The sequence below is a fragment of the Cyprinus carpio genome, chromosome A17 (genome assembly GCF_018340385.1).
Source record: "Cyprinus carpio isolate SPL01 chromosome A17, ASM1834038v1, whole genome shotgun sequence".
NCBI lineage: Eukaryota > Metazoa > Chordata > Actinopteri > Cypriniformes > Cyprinidae > Cyprinus > Cyprinus carpio.
In genome coordinates this window covers 442,347-462,346 of record NC_056588.1, presented here as the reverse complement: position 1 = coordinate 462,346, position 20,000 = coordinate 442,347, and the positions used below count along the sequence as shown (strand labels likewise).

At 40.8% G+C, this 20,000-nt stretch overlaps 2 protein-coding genes across 7 annotated transcripts in view; one reads left to right on the top strand and one right to left on the bottom strand.

The window, feature by feature from the left end:
* Positions 1 to 658: 658 nt before the first annotated feature.
* ca17h14orf28 (chromosome A17 C14orf28 homolog) lies at positions 659 to 4,935 on the bottom strand. The gene is made up of 5 exons (XM_042773413.1): positions 4,780 to 4,935; positions 3,493 to 4,017; positions 3,318 to 3,407; positions 3,099 to 3,233; positions 659 to 1,425 (listed from the first exon to the last, which is right to left on the bottom strand). Exons 1-5 carry the CDS (start codon positions 4,887 to 4,889, stop codon positions 1,242 to 1,244), a joined length of 1,044 nt encoding a protein of 347 aa, XP_042629347.1. The 5' UTR covers positions 4,890 to 4,935; the 3' UTR covers positions 659 to 1,241.
* A 408-nt stretch (positions 4,936 to 5,343) lies between these two features.
* fsip1 (fibrous sheath interacting protein 1) overlaps positions 5,344 to 20,000 on the top strand; it is a 22,570-nt gene continuing 7,913 nt past the window's right edge. Inside the window, exons 1-11 of one of the 6 annotated variants that reach the window (XM_042773410.1) lie at positions 5,353 to 5,499; positions 5,531 to 5,646; positions 5,728 to 5,791; positions 6,113 to 6,243; positions 6,322 to 6,373; positions 7,166 to 7,320; positions 7,390 to 7,462; positions 7,605 to 7,687; positions 8,662 to 8,754; positions 9,868 to 9,987; positions 14,072 to 14,209. In XM_042773410.1, coding sequence (XP_042629344.1) covers positions 5,590 to 5,646; positions 5,728 to 5,791; positions 6,113 to 6,243; positions 6,322 to 6,373; positions 7,166 to 7,320; positions 7,390 to 7,462; positions 7,605 to 7,687; positions 8,662 to 8,754; positions 9,868 to 9,987; positions 14,072 to 14,209 — 966 coding nt within the window. In that variant the 5' untranslated portion in view covers positions 5,353 to 5,499; positions 5,531 to 5,589. Of the gene's footprint in view, positions 5,792 to 6,112; positions 6,244 to 6,321; positions 6,374 to 7,165; positions 7,321 to 7,389; positions 7,463 to 7,604; positions 7,688 to 8,661; positions 8,755 to 9,867; positions 9,988 to 14,071; positions 14,210 to 20,000 lie in introns of all 6 variants that reach the window. The other 5 variants (XM_042773411.1, XM_042773409.1, XM_042773412.1 and 2 more) reach the window with 5 other exon arrangements.

The window sequence follows — 20,000 nt, the reverse complement described above, 5'->3', positions numbered from 1 at the left end:
CATCTCAAAATGAAAATGTGCTGCAAATGTGTTCATCCTCAGTTCATCTGAGATCAGGATGAGTTTGTTTCTTCATCAGGTTTGTAGAAATGTTTTTTTTGTTCATCAGGTTTGTAGAAGGTGTGTGTGTTCTGTCAGAATGAGAGTCCAAACAGCTGATAAAAACATCACAATTCACAATAATCCACAGCACTCCAGTCCATCAGTGAACATCTGGAGAAGACAAAAGATGAAAACACATCCAGCATTAAGACGTTTTTAACTCAAATACATAGAGTCTATAATCCATAATACAACACTTCCTCCAGTGAAAAAGTGTTCTGGTGTGAATCAGGAGAGAAATCTGCACAGATCAAGCAGCGTTTAAACAGCTCTAAACAAATGTGTGTCTGGATTTTGATTGTGAGAGACACCAGGAGATGCACTTTTTTCACTGGAGGAAGTGTTATTATGGATTATAGGACTCATATTGAGTTAAAAACATCTTAATGCTGGATGTGTTTCATCTTTTGTCTTCTCCAGATGTTCACTGATGGACTGGTTTAGCAGCATGTACTTGTGGATTATTGTGATGTTTTTATCAGCTGTTTGGACTCATTCTGACGGCACCCATTCACTGCAGAGCATCCACTGGTCTCTTTAACACACAGACACAAGGTTACAAACATAGAAAGTTTATTTGCAGTGACAGCAGATACAATATCTGACTAATATTTGATGTTGATTATAAAAGTATTAATGCACACTGATTTAAACCACATCTGTGATGTTCCGTTGATCGCTGGCATGCTTCAGTAAACGAATCCTCAACTAAACCTAGTAATCTATCTAGTCATGATGAGTGCAGGTAATAGATCTAGAACTGTAAACCAACAATCATAAAAGATAAAAAGATTAAAAACAAGTGACTTTCTGTAGGACGCAGTTCTATGAGTTATTAGATCTTCCGTCTGTATCGGTGTAGATGACAGACTTTTCTGAGCTGCATGTTTCTGTGAAATGAAGGATTAGAAAGAAGCACTGATCCACAGTCAGTCGAAGCACCCAGAACTATTATAGTCCACCATCACAGACTCTTGGATTCCAAGCAGCAGAGAACAGACCAGAGAATCACTTACAAAAATACAAAGTCAGTCATTTAGAGGAGTATAAAACATGACTGGACCGCACAAAAATACACTGTCATCAGAAGCTGAAGAGTTCTCTTTTAAAGGGAATAGTGTTGTGCCGAGCGCTTGTGTTCATCGCTCTGAGGTCCGGATGTAGACGAGCGAGGACAGCAGCAGGAACTCGGGCGGTTTGTCCAGCAGCACCAGGTTGTCGCTGCGCAGGCCGTCGTAGTGCATCCAGCAGCCGTCGATCTGGAACGCTGCAGAGTAATGATGCTCTTCTCTGTTGAAGAGCGTGGCTCCCTCCAGTGAGTACCTGAGCAACAACCACACACTTAGAACACACACCTAGCCACCGCATCCGTACACACACTCACCACATGCAGCCAACAGATACTAGCCTGCGTGTTTTAATCACGCACAACTGAAGAATATGTTTCCTCAATTTAGTGCAATTGTGTCCATGTTTTAATTCAATAAAAACAATCATGGCCTCGATTTACTAAAATAAGGGGAACTCACTTAAAGAGTTATTTAGTAAGATTTGGCCACGTTATCACGTTAATGTAAAAAATCTTGTGTGATTATAATGTTTGTTTGTTTGCTGGTTTTATTGTATTTGTTATACTTGTAAATTGTTTTAAATTGCCATGAAAATAGTCTTTAATGCTGACATGGCATTAAATATATACTATACTATATTAAAATGAGGGAACAAATGTTTAATTTGTATCCACAATAAACATATTTTGACCACATGTTGTGTGTGGGACTCATAAATATATTTTTGATCAAGTGATGTGTTTAAATATGTTTTTGAGGGAAAAACTGATGTGTTTTAGTGCATATGCCAATAGAAGAGCACAGATTTATTTTATCAACAGAGAGGGTATGACGATAGAATATCGGATAATTTTATTGTTTTTTTAGTTTATCCGTTGTTTTGTGATTATCGTTACTGAAATTAATTCAAGATGATTTTCTGTAAAAAAAAAAAATATATATATATATATATATATATATATATATATATGTAAAAAATCAATAAAAATGTAAATTAATTATGCAAATATTAAATGTATTAAAAATAGGGCTGTCAAATGATTAATCACGATTAATCACATCCAAAATAAAAGTTTTGTTTACATAATATATGTATGTGTACAGGGTATATTTATTATGTATATATAAATACACACACATAAATTATATATTTAGAAAATATTTACATGTATATACATTTATATATTTATATTCTTATATTTTATATTATATATAAATATAATTAAATATATAAACATAACATATTCTTCTTAAATATATACATGCATGTGTGTGTATTTATATATACATAATAAATATACACAGTATACACACACATATTATGTAAACAAAACTTTTATTTTGGATGTGATTAATCGTGATTAATCATTTGACAGCCCTAATTAAAAAATGACATATAGGACCATAAAGGAATATTTTTGGGCGTGTGTAGGTTGAATTAATGCTCTTGTTCACACTGCACTTGAATTTAAGACAAACTAACGATTTATAAAATGGGATGCATTTAGGATTTTTTTGTACAGATGTATGTTTCATAAATTGTTCATGGGTAACTGTTGTACATTTATGATTATTCTACACACCATTAATTAAAATAATCACACATTGACTATTAAAATGTAACAATAAATAGACACTCACAGTATGCATAAAATATTATTATATGCACAAATGAGCAACTGCTTTGTGTTAATTACATCACTGAAATTAATTCAAGATGATTTCCCATAAAATAATGTCATCTATCTATATATATTTTGTATTCATATATAAAATTAGTTCTAGAACTGCAGTTTAAAAAGTAGTGTGTGCATGGATTTTTTTTTTAATTTTGTAGGAACATTTTGGAATTCGTCATCAATCACTTTCAGGATCAGGTGAGGCGTGTGTTTATGTGTGAGTGTGACAGAGCTGAGTAAAGAGCACCGTTGTTCGGAGAGCTCCAGATGATACGGCACGTACGACAGATCCTCCGACTGCCACATCTGCATGTTCAGGATGACGAAGGGCGGCGGGCCGTGACAGAAGAACCTCTGACCGAACTCCCTCAGACCCTCACACCTGAAACACACACACACACACACAGATGTGAGCGAGCAGATGGGCTCTGAAGCATCAGCCTCGGAGAAGCACTGAGACACTCACTCCAGCTCTTCACAGAGCTCCAGCCGCGGGCAGAAGAACTCGTCCAGCGCTGACTGGATGGGATCTTTATCTGGCAGCTCGTGAGGAGGACTGAGAGAAACACACACACACACACACAGCTGTCAATCATCAATCAGCTCTCATGTTTTATTCTGAAGGTTCGGAGCGCACGTACTTGACGCTGATGGTCCGGTGCAGGTGCTCCTGGACGCGGTTGGGGCAGCTCCAGCTGGAGCAGCAGCTCTCCTGCGCGCTGGACATCAGGTTCTCCAGGTTCTTGGTGAAGTTCTCGTGCTCGTTGCCGAACAGGTCGATCTCCAGCGCCGTGTGGTGGACCTCGGAGCGGTACTGGCGCTTGGACATGCGGTCCCAGATCCACAGCATCTTGACGGTGGTGTACTCGCAGCTGTCCATCAGGTACAGGAAGTGCTGGACGAAGCGGCGGCCCAGGAACAGGCCCAGCTCTCGCGGGAAGCTGTGGTTGTCTCTCAGGATGACGTAGAGCAGCATGAGGAAGCCGTCGATGGTGCAGGTGTTCTTCAGGGTGATCTTCACGTACAGCGGCGTGCAGGCGATGGCCTTGCGTCCCGCTCGGATGGTGAACACCCCCCCCCACGGCAGAACCGGACGCCAGAACGAGCGCTCGCCCTCCGTGTTATTACTGATGGAGGCGCGGATCTCCTCGAACAGCGTCTTGGTCCTGTCACAACAACACGAGCACAAACACATGAATCTGACTCAGCTTGGCTTCTCTCAGTCTAGCGGAAGGAAAACATCTGAAACACACGGGTTCTTTCTCTTTAAAGAGCTGTTCAGTAAAGGTTACAGGCTTATTCCTCTCTAGATCCTGAAGGTTTGTTTATATTTTATTCACACTGACTTACACAACATTTTACTTTAAAATCTGTGTTTTCTGTCTGTTTATATTAAAATTAAAAGATAATTGCATGTTTTTATCTTTTTTTTTTAATCTTGCAATTCTTAATTCAAATCTCATTCTGTGTTAATATCGAAGAATTAAGAGGAAAAGGCCAAACTGGGATACAGAAAAAAACACAACTACCTCTTTATTTATTTATTTATATATATTTGTATTTACATTTGTTTTTATCCCATGTCAAAAACAAGATTTCATAATTGTCTTATTTATGAAGTGATTAATCCCTTCTGGAAATACCTTTAACTCTTAATATGTCAACAAAATCAAACAGGAACTTTAAACCTGACTTTATGTAAATGACCAAAAACAATCTAAACATTAGTCGAAACGTTTGAAACCAACACTTACAGCAACGAGCTAATATTCAGAGTTTATAAGTTTAAAAGGTTATCAGAAGTGTTTGATTAAACACAACTAATACACTGAATCCTTGTCAACAACTGTGCAGCTGATTAATGAAGATCTCTGCTCTTGTGAGTCAGTGGTGTTGTTAATGTAGTGTGTGTGTGTGTGTGTGTGCACCTCTCCGAGTGTGAGATGAAGCTCCGCAGCTCCTCAGAATCTGTTAAAGAGCAGAAATCTCTCTCCATAATGTTCCGCACGTCTTCATCTCTACGCAACCAACATGGCATCTGTTTACCAGCGCACGCACGCGCGCGTCACGTACGCAGCGCTGATCAGGCCCCGCCCACTCGCGTTAAAAAGGGTCACGGCGAAACCTACTGGGCACGCGCACACATCAATCCTATTTTTTTTTTGTCTCGCTGAATAACAATAATAACTCTGTTTGCATTATTTATTTATTTTTGCAACGTAGGCTCTACTTTTGAACAATAAACACGTAATTAAAGGCAATTATGACAAATATAAATCGCGACAAATCAAACACTGGAACAAATGTGGAACAAAAAGAGGTGTTATTATAGTTCTTGTTTTTTTTGTTTTTTTTTTTGGGGGGGGGGGGGTTGTTATATCCATATATATATCATATGATTTTTTTTATGTTTTAAAGAGTTTTTCGTTTGTTTGTTTGAACGCCCGCGCTTGTTCGCGCGCTGCTCGTGCCCCGCGGTTTGGCGCGCTCTTGTGGCGACAGTCTGTCACGGGATTCGGACAGTTACTACATCCGGGACTCTGGCGTCCCTGGATACAGCAGCGCGGTCAGTAAACAAGCGAAAACTCCTCCAAACAGAGAGCAGTTCGCCGCGTGAGAGACTGATTTACTGTGATATACATATCCAGGCATGATTTACTGTAACATATATATATCCAGGCATGATTTATTAGAGATAACAGGTGAGCACTCGCTGTAAATGTGCTGTTGTGGCTGATATGGAGGTTTCTGCGGGTGATGTGTGTCGGACTCTGGAGCTCCTCACAGCACGAGCGGTCAGTAACACACTCACACTCACAGTCACAGTAATACTCTCAAACAAGCTTCGGTCAGCGTGCTGTACTCCATCTGTTCAGGGTCCGGAGGATATTCTGGAGGAGAGCCGCGGCTGTTCGGCGGAGAAGCTGCTCGCTGATCAAGGTCTGACGTCATCATCAATCAGCAAGCGTTTTATTATTATTATTATTATTATATATTATTTATATGTTCTCTGAGGTTCGCTTGTAATATTTAGATTTAGACTTGGTATGCTATTTATTTTCTATAGCGACAGAGCGACACGCGTCAAAATCTGAAAACCACGCCCACCGGGGGGCGGGGTGAACACAATCAAACCCCTCCCCCTCCACTGCCTTTCTGAAACAGAGCAACATCTAAAGCTGCTGTGATGATGGTTGCTGCGCATTAGGTTCCTTTGCGAGGTTTGTGTCCCTGAGGCTCATCTTCTGCTGTGTTCTGAAGGTGTTCCAGGGTCTGTGGACCGGATGGACATCACAAAGGGTTCTCTGGACGATATTTCCCGCCCGGCCTCCAGCGAGATCAGAAGACTGAGTCGAGATCGTCCCGGATCTCTGGAGGTGCTCAGTCCCGAGGTAGAGAAGCTCCTTCACCGCTTCCTCCGAGCGTCTGGAGACGGAGAGAGCTGATTGGCTGATGTGTGTCTCCTAAAGCAGGTTCACAGCGAGAGGACTGATCTCTCAGCAGAAGAGCGCTCTGATCGAGGTACACGTCTCTTCTGCCTTCATCTCAAGATTAAAGGATCATCTCTAGATGCTTTCCAGTTGAATTTATCTTATAATTCTGTAGTGCGTTTTTGTTTTTGTTTTTTAAATATGTCGACATAGTTCTTTAGTTGTAGTTATTTTAGTTCAAGTCAGTGTCATTGAGATGCTCTTATAGCTTTTGTTAACATAGTTTATTTTATTAATATATATACATTAATTATATTAAATTTTAGTTAAAGTTTTAGTAACTTTATTTTTGACTTTTTGTGTTGTTTAAATGTGTTTAAATATTACTATGTCATTTTTATTAATTATTATTAGTTTTTTATTCTTAGTTATTTTAGTAAAAGTTAAACTAAATATAAATGACAAATGGTGTCTTATCAACTAGCTGAAACTATTTTCATTTCTCAAATTAATATATAAGATTTTGGACAAATTTTCATCCCCTTACTAAATACCAACCAACACCCAAAAAAAACAAATAATAATAATAATAATTAAATAAATAAATAAATAAAATGGCCAAAGAGTACACTGTAAAAAAATATTTTTGAAGATGTAAATAAAACAAATATTGGATGTCTTATTAGAAAATACTATTTAATTCTTTCTACTTCAACATTTCAGGTTTAGTTCAGTGTTACTCGTCGTTTCTTTGTAATCGTTTGTGAAATTTACTAGCAATTTTACAGTGAAAATTGTTTCTACACCAAATTTTTGGTCAAAAAAAAAAATAAATAAGTTTCATATTTCTGTTCTTCTAAGTGCTCTGCTGATTATTTCACAGAAGAGTCCGATGAAGAAGATGAAGATCCGGAGTTGAGAGAAGCCATAAAGAAAATGAAGAGACTGGACCGGGTTCTGGCCCTCAAGGCGTCGGCGGAGAGAGAGGTGAAGCAGAGAGGAAAGGAGCAGCACCAGAGACTCTGGCAGGAGCTTCAGGTGCGTCTGAACACATGAGCGCTTCACACAGACGTCTGCGTGCTGTACTAACACTCACACACGCTACAGGCCGCGGCTCTCAGGAGGAGCAGCTACGAGACGGAGAACACACGACGCTTTCTGGCGCTGACACCCAACGACTGTGAGCCTATCAGACTCTCTTAAGATAATAATAATTATAAATATATATATATATAGATTTATGTGGTGCAATTTAGATGCAGAAATGATCCTGTGTGATATCTGCTGAATGATTCACTCTTATTTTCCTCCACGCGCTTCAGATCCGGACTGTGATGAAGTGGATGTTGTGCCTGTGTTTGAGACTGAAGTTCTCGATCTGAACACGAGTCACGAGACGCACGGTAAAGCATTCTAAACCTGTGCAGTGATTTCTGAATCACTGGGTCACTCTTCCAGTGCTTACAGAACATACACACAATTAAAACACCTGTCACTCAGATATTGCTCGTAAATTTGACAAATATTTACAAAGATGGAAAGCAACACATTCAATTAAATGTAAATTATGTTATTGAAGTTTTAAGACTGAAATAGTGTTTTCTTGAGAAACGTAAATATGTTTTTGACAGTGTGGGAATGAAAGATTGTATCGTTAAAACTGATACTGTCAGCTTAAAATAAAATTAATCTGTGAATTTGACAAAAAAAAAACTGTCGAGGACATTCACAGCTCATATCTCACTATTAAATCAACTCAGTTTTATTTGTTTAGTGCTTTATACAATACAAATTGCTGTGTTAAAAATAAGTAGTTTTAAGAAAGAAATATTTTTTTTGCATTATTGTGACATTACAAGTAAGTGACATTTATTTCTTTAGCGCTTTATACAGTAATAACTGTTTTCAAAGCAGCTCCTCAGAAATAAACAGTAAAATATCAGTGTTAAATTATGAAACAGACTCAAAGACAATAGAGTCGTTGTTCAGATCAGTTCACTTTAGTAGTGATTTGTGATTTTAATTGACTTTCGTGACAATCAATCAGATTTTCCCCCAAATTCTCATTAATGCAAAACCCCTGCATTATTTAAATTATGAAGTACTTTATGAAGCTTGATTGTAGGTGTTATGTCATAAGTTTGTCTTGTGTTTGTTGTGCTGATTTTAATATGTGATTTTAGGCTAAAAATATGACGTATCTCTCTTCTTTGTGTTTTTATTATTGGTAATGTTGTTGTTGCTGTCAAGTCCCACTAGAGGGCGTCCTGATGTCAGGAATCATAGTTTACTGCAGCTGAGAGCGTTTCAGACTTTAACCTGAAACAGAGAGATGTGTGTGTGTGTGTGTGTGTGTGTGTGTGTGTGTGTGAGGCGCAGCAGCAGCTGACGGAGGGTCAGCCGTCAGACGACAGACCGCGAGGAGCTGCTCGCAGCAAGCGCAGACAAGACTTTGTCAGGAGGAATATTGAGGTTTGTCGAGGTCACTTCAGGCCGATTAGAGCTGAACATGTGGGTGAAGAGTGCTGGCGTGCGGTTTATTAAAGAGCTCGTCACATTTCTTTTTAAAAAGTCTGAATGTGATATTCACATGCTTAGAGTCTCGGGGGGAGGGGCTTGCTCATTCTACAGAGCTTCTGATTGGACAGGAATGAGTGTATTATGATGTCATTGAGAAGTTTGGTCTGTTTTCCTGTGCAGAACTCAGATTCGTATTTCATGGTGTCTTTAAACATGGAAAGACATCCGTTCACGAGAGCACAGAATGGAATTATGGTGTAATGTTAGAATTAAAACGGCTGTTCTTCTGCAAAATTGATTCCATCTCCAGCGCAGAAACTATGCTCTTCCTCAGTATTTATAATTTGTTTTCCAGTACAAATATTTAAACATTTCTTCAATTTACCGGAGATGCACGAGAACATCAGTTAAGGAAAGAAAGTGGCCAGAAAACGAATTTTCTCCCAGTGAGCTCAGATAAATCTACTTTATTCAGAGCTGGTTTTTCAGACCACACAGGCAGATATTTGTTCTTGTTTTAAGCGTAAACTCTCTTAAAAGATTTTTGCATCTCCAGAAGTGTATCTTCAGGGTTTCTGTGGGTCTTAAGAAGCCTTTATTCACCTTTCCTCAAATCAAAGCCTTGAAAGGTCTTACATTAGAAAAGAAAGACTTGCATGCTTACAGTTGTGGCCTTAAATGTTGCACGTACTGGAAAAAAATTAACATCTTCCTTAATATTTGTGTCTTCTAATACAAATATTTAAACAGATATGAAGTCTTGAAAAATGTACCAAAATGAAGTGAGTTTATGCTTAAAACAGTCTTAGAGCAAATATCTGCCAATAGAGAATGAAAACTAGTTTTCTCTTTGAATTAAATAGACTTCTCTAAATCCACAGGCACATTAACTCTCTTCACTTTCATCAGTTTCTCGTAAAACAAGACTTCTTATATTCCAGTAAATGAATGTTGATTGAAGAATCTTAAGCCGCTTGTGCTGGAAAACGAGACTGAGTTTATGTAGTGTCTGGATTATGAAGCAAGTGTTTGAGTATTTGTTTGAAGGTGTTTGTGATTGTTCAGCTCGCAGAAGCATCGGGAAACTCGTTTCTGCTCACGCAACAGGAGACAGAGAGAATAGAGGAACTGCTGAGAGATCTAGAGGAAGAGGAGGACGACAGCGAGCTGCTGAATGAACCGCAGGTACAGACACATCCTCTGAGACTCAGTCTTACACCATTCAGATTCAGTCTGTGACCATCTAAAGAGAGAAGTGTCATGACCTCAGGATTAGTCAGTAAAGAAAGCGAATGATCCTCGGGTTCAGTCGAGTTGACTCGCTGTTCTTCATTCCGCTGGTGTTTACGAGCTCTTCTCATCTGATTCTCATCTCACCGCTGCAGGAATTGGCCTCTGTGTTTATAGCGTTCTTCTTTCCTTTGCAAAGCGATTTCTGTAATTAAATGCGGAGGCCGAACGGGACCACAGATGTTTGGATCCTCCTCACAGGTCCGATGGGAACTTCCTGTTATTGCAGGAGCTTGTCGATGGGCAGGAGATGTTTGATGTATTCTGGACTCGGCAGTCTCTCTGTGAGTGTCTGACTCTTTGACCCTGAGAGACTCACAGCGGGCTCAGTCTGATCATCCCACAGGTCCAGTCACAGTAGTGTCTGCAGCACTTACACAATACAGATCAGCTTCAGAGAAATAAACCGGAAAATACAGAAATAAAAAACACTCTACAGAGGACAATAGAGTCATTATTCAGAGCAGTTCAGTCCTCATCTGATGTGTTAAATGTCTTTTAAGCTGAACAGCATGATGACAAAATTATCTTAAAGCAGATGTTCCTATGGAAGCTTGTTTCTGTCACTGGATAAAAAAAATAAAAAAGGTAACTGTGACTTTATTTTAGAATTCCGGCTGTTTATAGTTCACAATTCAGACTTTCTTTTTCATTTTTTTTTGCAAAGTCAGAACTGTGAGAGGTCAACCTGCAATTGTGAGTTGGGAGAAAAAAAGCAAAAATTGTGAGATATAAACTTAGTATTCTGAGAAAAAAGTAATAATTGTGAGATAAACTGTGATAATGTAAAAATTGCATTATTGAAACTTAGAAAAAAGTCAGAATTGCAAGATGTAAATTTGCAGTTGCAAGAAAAACAGTCCAAACTGTGAGATAAAGTTACACAGATCTTTTTATTTTTTATCCCGTGGCCGAGAGAGGCCACACATTCATCACAGCAAGAAATCCTGCAGATCTTCTCCGACTGACCATGTTTAACTGTACTTGAGGATCACTTCTGTGTATTTCAGTTAAACTCTCCAAACACACAGATCCTATAATAGAGAGCTATAGAGAGAAGCAGCTTCTCAGCGTTGTTAATGTAGGGCTGTTCGCTGACGTTTTAGTGTTGCTCTGTCTCACTTTAGTAAATTTGTAAAGTCAGAGAGATGTTGTGGATGGTGTTGTTGGGCTTATTTCCATCGTACGGCTGTGTTTTGAGGGTCACGAGCGCTGAAGGCCAAAGCACATAGAAGTATGATGGATGACTGCGCCGCAGCTGTCTTCTGCATCACCTCATCATTGATCGCTCTCGTGCTTCTGCCTGTAGTCCAGTGACGTGTAAACTGCTTATATTTGTCTTGTTCAGAGCTGGATGATTGTTTTTCTAGCAGAACACAGATTGGTTCAGCCAGACACGGTATACAACCATTACTGGAAATTATCAACACAGTTTACACAAAATAAACTATTTATGTTAGAATAAATACACTTCATAAGAAGAACAAACGTTACACAACAATTCATACAGTATCCACCGTGCATCTTATATAATGCAGCTTTGCATCGCACCGGAGCCAGAGCAAATAAACTGTACATGAACTGCACAGAAACTAGAATGATGGCTGAACAAAGGCCTTGGTTTGGATCTCGCTGTGTTCTCACACAGGCACTCCTGGAACGACTGGATGGAAATAAGTAGATGCTGCTGATGTGAGCGTGTTATTAGTGTTCGCACTGATATCCCTCAGACGTGCTGGTGAGAGTTTGTCCTGAATTACATCAGCGTGATGCCCAGAGGCTGATTCAGAGATCGTTGTGAACATTTAAAGAAAAGCTTCCACTGATTTTGATAGAATGAAACATCTTCATCAGGCATTTGGTCTCATCTTCTTTGTTAATAATATTTAACCATTTGTTCATCTGCTTCAGTCACGTGACGCTTTCTTGAGATCTGTAAAAATGTTTTCAGTATATTAGAATGATTTCTGAAGATCATGTGACACTGAAGACTGGAGTAATGATGCTGAAAATACAGCTGCACATCACAGAAATACATTACACTTTAACAGAGATTCACACTGAAAACAATTATTTGACATTATAATAATATTTCTTATTTTTACTGTTTTTTTGATCAAATAAATGCAGCCGTGGTGAGCAGAAGAGACTTCTTTCAGAAACATTAAAAAAATCTTAATTATTCCAAACTTTTTGTTGCCAGTGTGCATGTTAATGTAGGTTTTCTTATTATTTGTATTTTATTCAAATACAAGATTATTATTAAACATAGCATTCAACTGTTTATAACCCAGGGTTATTATAGTGAACTAAAACTTCCAAAAAAAGCTTGTTTGAAACATTTTCTCTACTTGAAATAAAATAAATGTTAACTGAAATAAAATATAAGCTAGTTTCCAAGGCAACATTTTACATCAAGTTTGACTTGATGCACAAAAATAACTAAAACTGAAATAAAAATTTAAAACTGTATAGGCATATTTAAAAAAAATGTAAAAAGACAAAAAAAAAACTTTAACTAAAATTGACATGAAAGCAGAAAATATATAAATAAAATCCAATTTAAAATATTAACAAAAACTCTCAATGGTACTAAAAAAGACTATTATAACCTCCGTATGTTACAGTAACATCTGTTATTATTATCTGGTACAGTTCAGTACAGCAGCTCTATGAGCTCACAGTCATTACAGTGAGGCTTTTAATTACCCATGAGTCTTTGCTGCATGCGGGCGGCGTGTCAACGCTTACCTCACCCTCGCCTACCTCTGACCTCAGCGCTCGCCGCTCGGCCTGATGGGAAATTCACTCATTGGGAGACAGAAGGATATTAGTCAAGACTTAGATATTTGGCTTTCAGGGGCTCTTTGGCCGAGCGTCCGAGAGCCGCAGGCAGGATATTGTGTGAAATACCAGGTGCAGGAAAACCGCTGGGCTTTATTTTCATGTGATTGCTTCTGCAAAACAGCTTGAAATCTGTGACAGAGGCCTGCTGAGGTTTAGTACATGTTCAGATAGTACATGTTACTGAGAAATGCTGTTTAGCTTCCTATTGATATGAACTTTGTTTAACCCTATAAAGCATACTTTATCATATTTAATATGATCCACACGATCAAACTCTGCTGTCTCGATCTCCTCGTGTCTTCTGCCTCTGGTTCAGAGTTTAGAGTGTTTTCAGTAAAAGCTCTTTTAGTGTAACTGTAGCTGGAGCTTCTGGTGTCAGATCTTGAGTGATTTTGATCAAGTAAAGGTCAGAATAACTGCAGTAATATCTCCAGATGAACTCTTACTGGACTGGAGCAGCTCAGCTTTACTTGATTCTCCATCAATCATGTTTTAGAGTCTCAAATCTGATCATCAGGATCTTTTGAGGAGCGTTTGTTTCCAGAAGCTTTACTTTCACTGTTCCTCAGCGGAGGAATGATCTTCACAAGCCTCCAGAACATCTCACATCTTCTGAGGAGCCTTTATTTCTTCATCTCTCAATCACTGCATTATATGTTTGGATCATTTACATCTCATCTCACTGAGACACATTACTGCAGATATAGAGCACAGACTCATATTTACATCATTTAATATCAGTATCTGCTGCACTCATAAAGATCTCATTGATTTATATACAAGCAGAAGAATTTCATCATAAATATCAGCATCTGCAGCAGATTCATATTTTTGTTCTGAATAAAATTGAGCTGTTTTTCTCACTATTTCAGATTATATGAGCCATAAAACCTTGAAAAAAGTTAATTCTGCCATCATTTTATCAAAAAGATATTTTGAGCAAGTTCATATAATTAAACCCAATGGGTTCAATATTGTTTGGTTTCCAACGTTCTTCAGAATATCTTCTTTCCTACGGGTTTGGATCGACGGGAGGGAGAGGAAACGATGACAGAAAGATAATTTTCAGGTTAAATGTGTTATAAAAACGTCTTTTCATTGTTGGGTGAGTTATTTCTCCTCTGGTTTCCAGGTGGTCTCGTCGACTCTATCGGTCGGTGAAGGTTTCGGTCCTGAACCTTCTGAACTCCACAGTCTCCGTCATATTGACTCCAGACTGCAGCTGCTACTTCCTGTGCAGGACTTCCTGTCTGTGCGGAGCCCGTCGCAGGTACTGATCTCTGCTGATCTTTAGCAGTCCTGGTTTCTATCCAGGATGGTTTTGTGGAGCCCGTAGGCTGTTTGTGGATCAATTTAGCAGAAGTCTGATGGCAAACAGAGAGCAGTTTGTTCTGAATCATGATGTTTTTTGTCATTCGATCGTCTGTTTCACTCTGAATCACAGCTGTGTGGTTAGAATGTGCTCATTATGAGCGTCTGTAACAGAAGCTGACGTCCTCATCAGGCCAGGAGACTGCACTGAGGCTGGAGAAGTGTCATAAATAATGAAATATTGAGGTTCATTTCTCGTCTCATTCGTCCTGGGAGCAGTTTGAGACTCTTTCCCACTGACGCCGCTCCTGGATCGGCTCCGGTGCGACTCCAGCAGAACGTTCCTCGTTTCAGGATCATTTATAGGTGCATGTGAGTTTTTAGGAGAGAAGCAGAATCAGTGAATCAGAATCAAAATCATGTAGTGTTTTCTGTTCTGAACTTTCATTTCACTTTCACTACACAACCAGAATGAAAACACTCTCTGAAGGAGCGTGACGTCTGATTAAAGCCTTTGTGAACTCGCTCTGAATCCCAGACCTGACAGACTTTATTTAAACTCCTTTCATTTTCCTTTTTTTTTCTAGATTATTTTTTAATGGTTTAATTAAATTTTAATAATAAAAAGTCATTATTTTAACTAAGACTAATGCATTATGAAAGTAGTTATAATGCATCAATTATGTCTTGAAATGCACCTTATAATGCACTGTATGATCTCGTGAATAATTGTAACCACAGTTATAATACTAATGTATTCATTGTTACACCTTTAGAAAGTATAATGCATTAAAACACATGACAAACAAATCTTCACATATTATAATGCTTTTACAATTGTTTCTGAAGAGATACAATGCACTGCAATGTACATTATGAATAACTTTATAATGCGTAATGTATAATGATTCTCATGGAAATGTGTTGGAACGCTTGCTCCGCTCGAATCCCAGTTTCTGACATATTTATCTGTTTGTCTAAAAGCTCAGAATGGTGTTGAGAAATGGTTTTGGGTTGAATAAGCTGATCTTAAGTGTGTGAAGTCCAGGAGTTGTTCTGGTGAATGGCCTGGTGTTTTGAGAGGGCCGTTGCTCATGAGCTGCTGTCAGAGATCTGGACGTGTTTCTGTGTGTTCTGATGGACGCAGTGGTGACTCTCAGCAGACTGTGTCTAATCAATGAAAACAACAGAGATGGAGTCCAGCTGGGAAATGTGGGTCAGAGAAGCTGGAGCGTTCAGTCGAGGTATTTCTGACTCACATTTGGCTCTGCTCGTGACTTTCAGCCTGCGATTGGAGCTGATAGTCGTGTTTTGTTCTGCCGTTGTTGTGTTTTGTTGTCATGTGTTCAGTGACTGGACCGAGTCCCAACAGAATCTGCTCACAAGCTGAAGAACGAATCATACGCTGAAGCTGCATTTCTCTCTCTCTCTGAGTGAAGGTGCAGCATTGATTCATGTGCTTCTGATCTGCTGCTTGCTTCTCTAATCCTGCAGGAATGTTTTTTTTTTTTTTTTTTTTTTGTTACACTGAGGTCAAACCCAAATATCTGTGAATTTTTGTGTTGTGTTTTGTTGTGTTGTGTTTTTGTTGTTGTGTTCTGCTCTGGTGTATTATTTTTGGTTTCTGGTGTGTGTATGTATGTGTGTGTGTGTGTGTGTGTTCTTGTCTGGTCTGGTCTGGTGTGTGTGTGTTCTGGTCTGGTCTGGTCTGGTCTGGTGTGTGTGTGTTCTGGTCTGGTCTGGTGTGTGTGTGTGTTCTGGTCTGGTCTGGTGTGTGTGTGTGTTCTGGTCTGGTCTGATCTGATCTGGTGTGTGTGTTCTGGTCTGGTCTGATCTGATCTGGTGTGTGTGTTCTGGTCTGGTCAGGTGTGTGTGTGTGTTCTGGTCTGGTCTGGTCTGGTGTGTGTGTGTGTGTGTGTTCTGGTCTGGTCTGGTCTGGTCTGGTGTGTGTGTTCTGGTCTGGTCTGGTGTGTGTGTGTGTGTGTTCTGGTCTGATCTGGTGTGTGTGTTCTGGTCTGGTCTGGTGTGTGTGTGTGTGTGTGTGTGTGTGTGTGTGTGGTCTGGTCTGGTCTGGTGTGTGTGTGTTCTGGTCTGGTCTGGTCTGGTCTGGTCTGGTGTGTGTGTTCTGGTCTGGTCTGGTGTGTGTGTGTGTTCTGGTCTGGTCTGGTGTTTTGTGTGTGTTCTGGTCTTTTTTTTTGGTGTGTGTGTGTGTGTTCTGGTTTGGTCTGGTCTGGTCTGGTGTGTTCTGGTCTGGTCGAGTGTGTGTGTGTTCTGGTCTGGTCTGGTGTGTGTGTGTGTGTGTGTGTGTGTGTGTGTGTGTTTTTTGGTCTGGTTCTGGTCTGGTGTGTTTCTGGTCTGGTGTGTGTGTGTTTGTTCTGTTCTTTTCTGGTTGTTTTTTTGGTGTGTGTGTGTTTTTTTCTGGTTTTTTGTTTTGTGTGTGTGTGTGTTCTTTTCTTTTCTGGTGTGTGTGTGTGTTTTGGTTTGGTTTGGTCTGGTTTGGTGTTTTTTTTGGTCTGGTCTGTTTTGTGTGTTTTTTTGGTCTGGTCTGGTTTGTTTTTTTTTTGTGTCTGGTTTGGTTTGGTCTTTGTGTGTGTGTTGTGTGTGTGTGTGTTTTGGTTTGGTCTGGTTTTTTTTGGTGTGTGTGTGTGTGTGTTTTGTTTGTTTTGTTTTGTTTTGTTTTGGGTTTGTGTGTGTTTTTTTTTTGGTCTGGTTTTGGTCTGGTGTGTTCTGGTCTGGTTTTGTGTGTTTTGGTCTGGTCTGGTGTGTGTTTGTTTTGGTTTTTGTTCTTTTTCTGGTGTTTGTTTTGTGTGTGTGTGTGTGTGTGTGTGTGTGTTTTTGTTCTGGTCTGGTCTGGTCTGGTGTGTGTGTGTGTTCTGGTCTGGTCTGGTGTGTGTGTTCTGGTCTGGTGTGGTCTGGTCTGGTCTGGTCTGGTGTGTGTGTGTTCTGGTCTGGTCTTGTGTGTTTTGGTCTGGTCTTTTGTTTTTTTTTTTGGTCGTGTGTGTGTGTGTTCTGGTCTGGTCGTGTGTGTGTGTTTTCTGGTCTGGTCTGGTTTGTGTGTGTTTTGTTCTTTTTTTGGTGTTTGGTGTGTGTTTGTTCTGGTCTGGTCTGGTCTGGTGTGTCTTTGTTCTGGTCTGGTCTGATCTGGTGTGTCTTTGTTCTGGTCTGTTCTGGTGTGTGTGTGTGTGTGTGTGTGTGTGTTTGTTTTCTGGTTTGGTTTGGTGTTGTGTGTGTTTTTTTCTGGTTTTGTTTCTGGTCTGGTGTGTTTTTGTTCTGGTCTGGTCTGATCTGGAGTGTCTTTGTTCTGTTTTGTTCTGGTGTGTGTGTGGTGTGTGTGTGTTTTTGGTTTGGTCTGTTGTTGTTTTTTGTTCTGGTCTGGTCTGGTGTTGGTGTGTTTTGTTCTGGTCTGGTCTGATCTGGAGTGTTTTGTTCTGGTTGTTCTGGTGTGTGTGTGTGTGTGTTTGTGTTTTCTTGGTTTTGGTCTGGTGTGTGTTTTGTTCTGGTCTGGTGTTTGGTCTGGTGTGTTTTTGTTCTTTTCTTTCTGGTTTTTGTTTTCTTTTTTTCTGGTCTGGTGTTGTGTGTGTTCTGGTCTGGTTTCTGGTGTTTTGTTTTGTGTTTTGGTTTGGTCTGGTCTGGTGTGGTTGTTTTGTTCTGGTTTTGGTTGGTGTGTGTGTGTGTTCTGGTCTGGTCTGGTGTGTGTTTGTTCTGGTCTGGTCTGGTCTGGTGTGTCTTTGTTCTGGTCTGGTCTGATCTGGTGTGTCTTTGTTCTGGTCTGTTCTTGTGTGTGTGTGTGTGTGTGTGTTCTGGTCTGGTCTGGTGTGTGTTTGTTCTGGTCTGGTCTGGTCTGGTGTGTCTTTGTTCTGGTCTGGTCTGATCTGGAGTGTCTTTTGTTTGGTCTGTTCTGGTGTGTGTGTGTGTGTGTTCTGGTCTGGTCTGGTGTGTGTTTGTTCTGGTCTGGTCTGGTCTGGTGTGTCTTTGTTCTGGTCTGGTCTGGTGTGTGTGTTCTGGTCTGGTCTGGTGTGGTGTGGTGTGGTCTGGTCTGGTCTGGTCTGGTCTGGTCTGGTGTGTGTGTGTTCTGGTCTGGTCTTGTGTGTTCTGGTCTGGTCTGGTGTGTTCTGGTCTGGTCGTGTGTGTGTGTGTTCTGGTCTGGTCGTGTGTGTGTGTTCTGGTCTGGTCTGGTGTGTGTTTGTTCTGGTCTGGTCTGGTCTGGTGTGTTTTTTTTTCTGGTCTGGTCTGATCTGGTGTGTCTTTGTTCTGGTTTTGTTCTGGTGTGTGTGTGTGTGTGTGTGTGTGTGTGTTCTTGGTCTGGTTTGGTGTGTTTTTGTTCTGGTCTGGTCTTTTCTGGTTTTGGTTGTCTTTGTTCTGGTCTGGTCTGGTCTGGTTTTTGTCTTTGTTCTGGTCTGGTCTGATCTGGTGTGTCTTTGTTCTGGTCTGTTCTGGTGTGTGTGTGTGTGTGTTCTGGTCTGGTCTGGTGTGTGTGTTTGTTCTGGTCTGGTCTGGTCTGGTGTGTGTTTGTTCTGGTCTGGTCTGGTCTGGTGTGTCTTTGTTCTGGTCTGTTCTGGTGTGTGTGTGTTCTGGTGTGGTCTGGTGTGTGTTTGTGTGTGTGTGTCTGTGTGTGTGGTCTGGTCTGGTCTGGTCTGGTCTGGTGTGTTCTGGTGTGGTCTGGTGTGTGTGTGTTCTGGTCTGGTCTGGTCTGGTCTGGTGTGTGTGTGTGTTCTGGTCTGGTCTGGTCTGGTATGGTCTGGTGTGTGTGTGTGTTCTGGTCTGGTGTGTGTGTGTTCTGGTCTGGTCTGGTCTGGTCTGGTGTGTGTGTGTTCTGGTCTGGTCTGGTCTGGTGTGTGTGTGTGTTCTGGTCTGGTCTGGTGTGTGTGTGTGTGTTGTTCTGGTCTGGTCTGGTCTGGTGTGTGTGTGTGTTCTGGTCTGGTGTGTGTGTGTGTGTGTGTGTGTGTGTGTTCTGGTCTGGTCTGGTCTGGTGTGTGTGTGTTCTGGTCTGGTCTGGTGTGTGTGTGTGTGTGTGTGTTCTGGTCTGGTCTGGTGTGTGTGTGTTCTGGTCTGGTGTGGTCTGGTGTGTGTGTGGTCTGGTCTGGTCTGGTCTGGTGTGGTCTGGTGTGTGTGTGTGTGTGTTCTGGTCTGGTCTGGTCTGGTGTGTGTGTGTTCTGGTCTGGTCTGGTGTGTGTGTGTTCTGGTCTGGTCTGGTGTGTGTGTGTGTTCTGGTCTGGTCTGGTCTGGTGTGTGTGTGGTGTGGTCTGGTCTGGTCTGATCTGGTGTGTGTGTTCTGGTCTGTTCTGGTGTGTGTGTGTGTGTGTGTGTGTGTGTTCTGGTCTGGTCTGGTCTGGTGTGTTCTGGTCTGGTCTGGTGTGTGTGTTCTGGTCTGTTCTGGTGTGTGTGCGTGTGTGTGTGTGTGTGTGTGTGTTCTGGTCTGGTCTGGTCTGGTGTGGTCTGGTGTGTGTGTGTTCTGGTCTGGTCTGGTCTGGTGTGTGTGTTCTGGTCTGTTCTGGTGTGTGTGTGTGTGTGTGTGTGTGTTCTGGTCTGGTCTGGTCTGGTGTGGTCTGGTGTGTGTGTGTGGTGTTCTGGTGTGGTCTGGTGTGTTCTGGTGTGGTCTGGTGTGTGTGTGTTCTGGTCTGGTCTGGTGTGTTCTGGTGTGTTCTGGTGTGTGTGTGTTCTGGTCTGGTCTGGTGTGTTCTGGTGTGGTCTGGTGTGTGTGTGTTCTGGTCTGGTCTGGTCTGGTCTGGTGTGTGTGTGTGGTTCTCGTG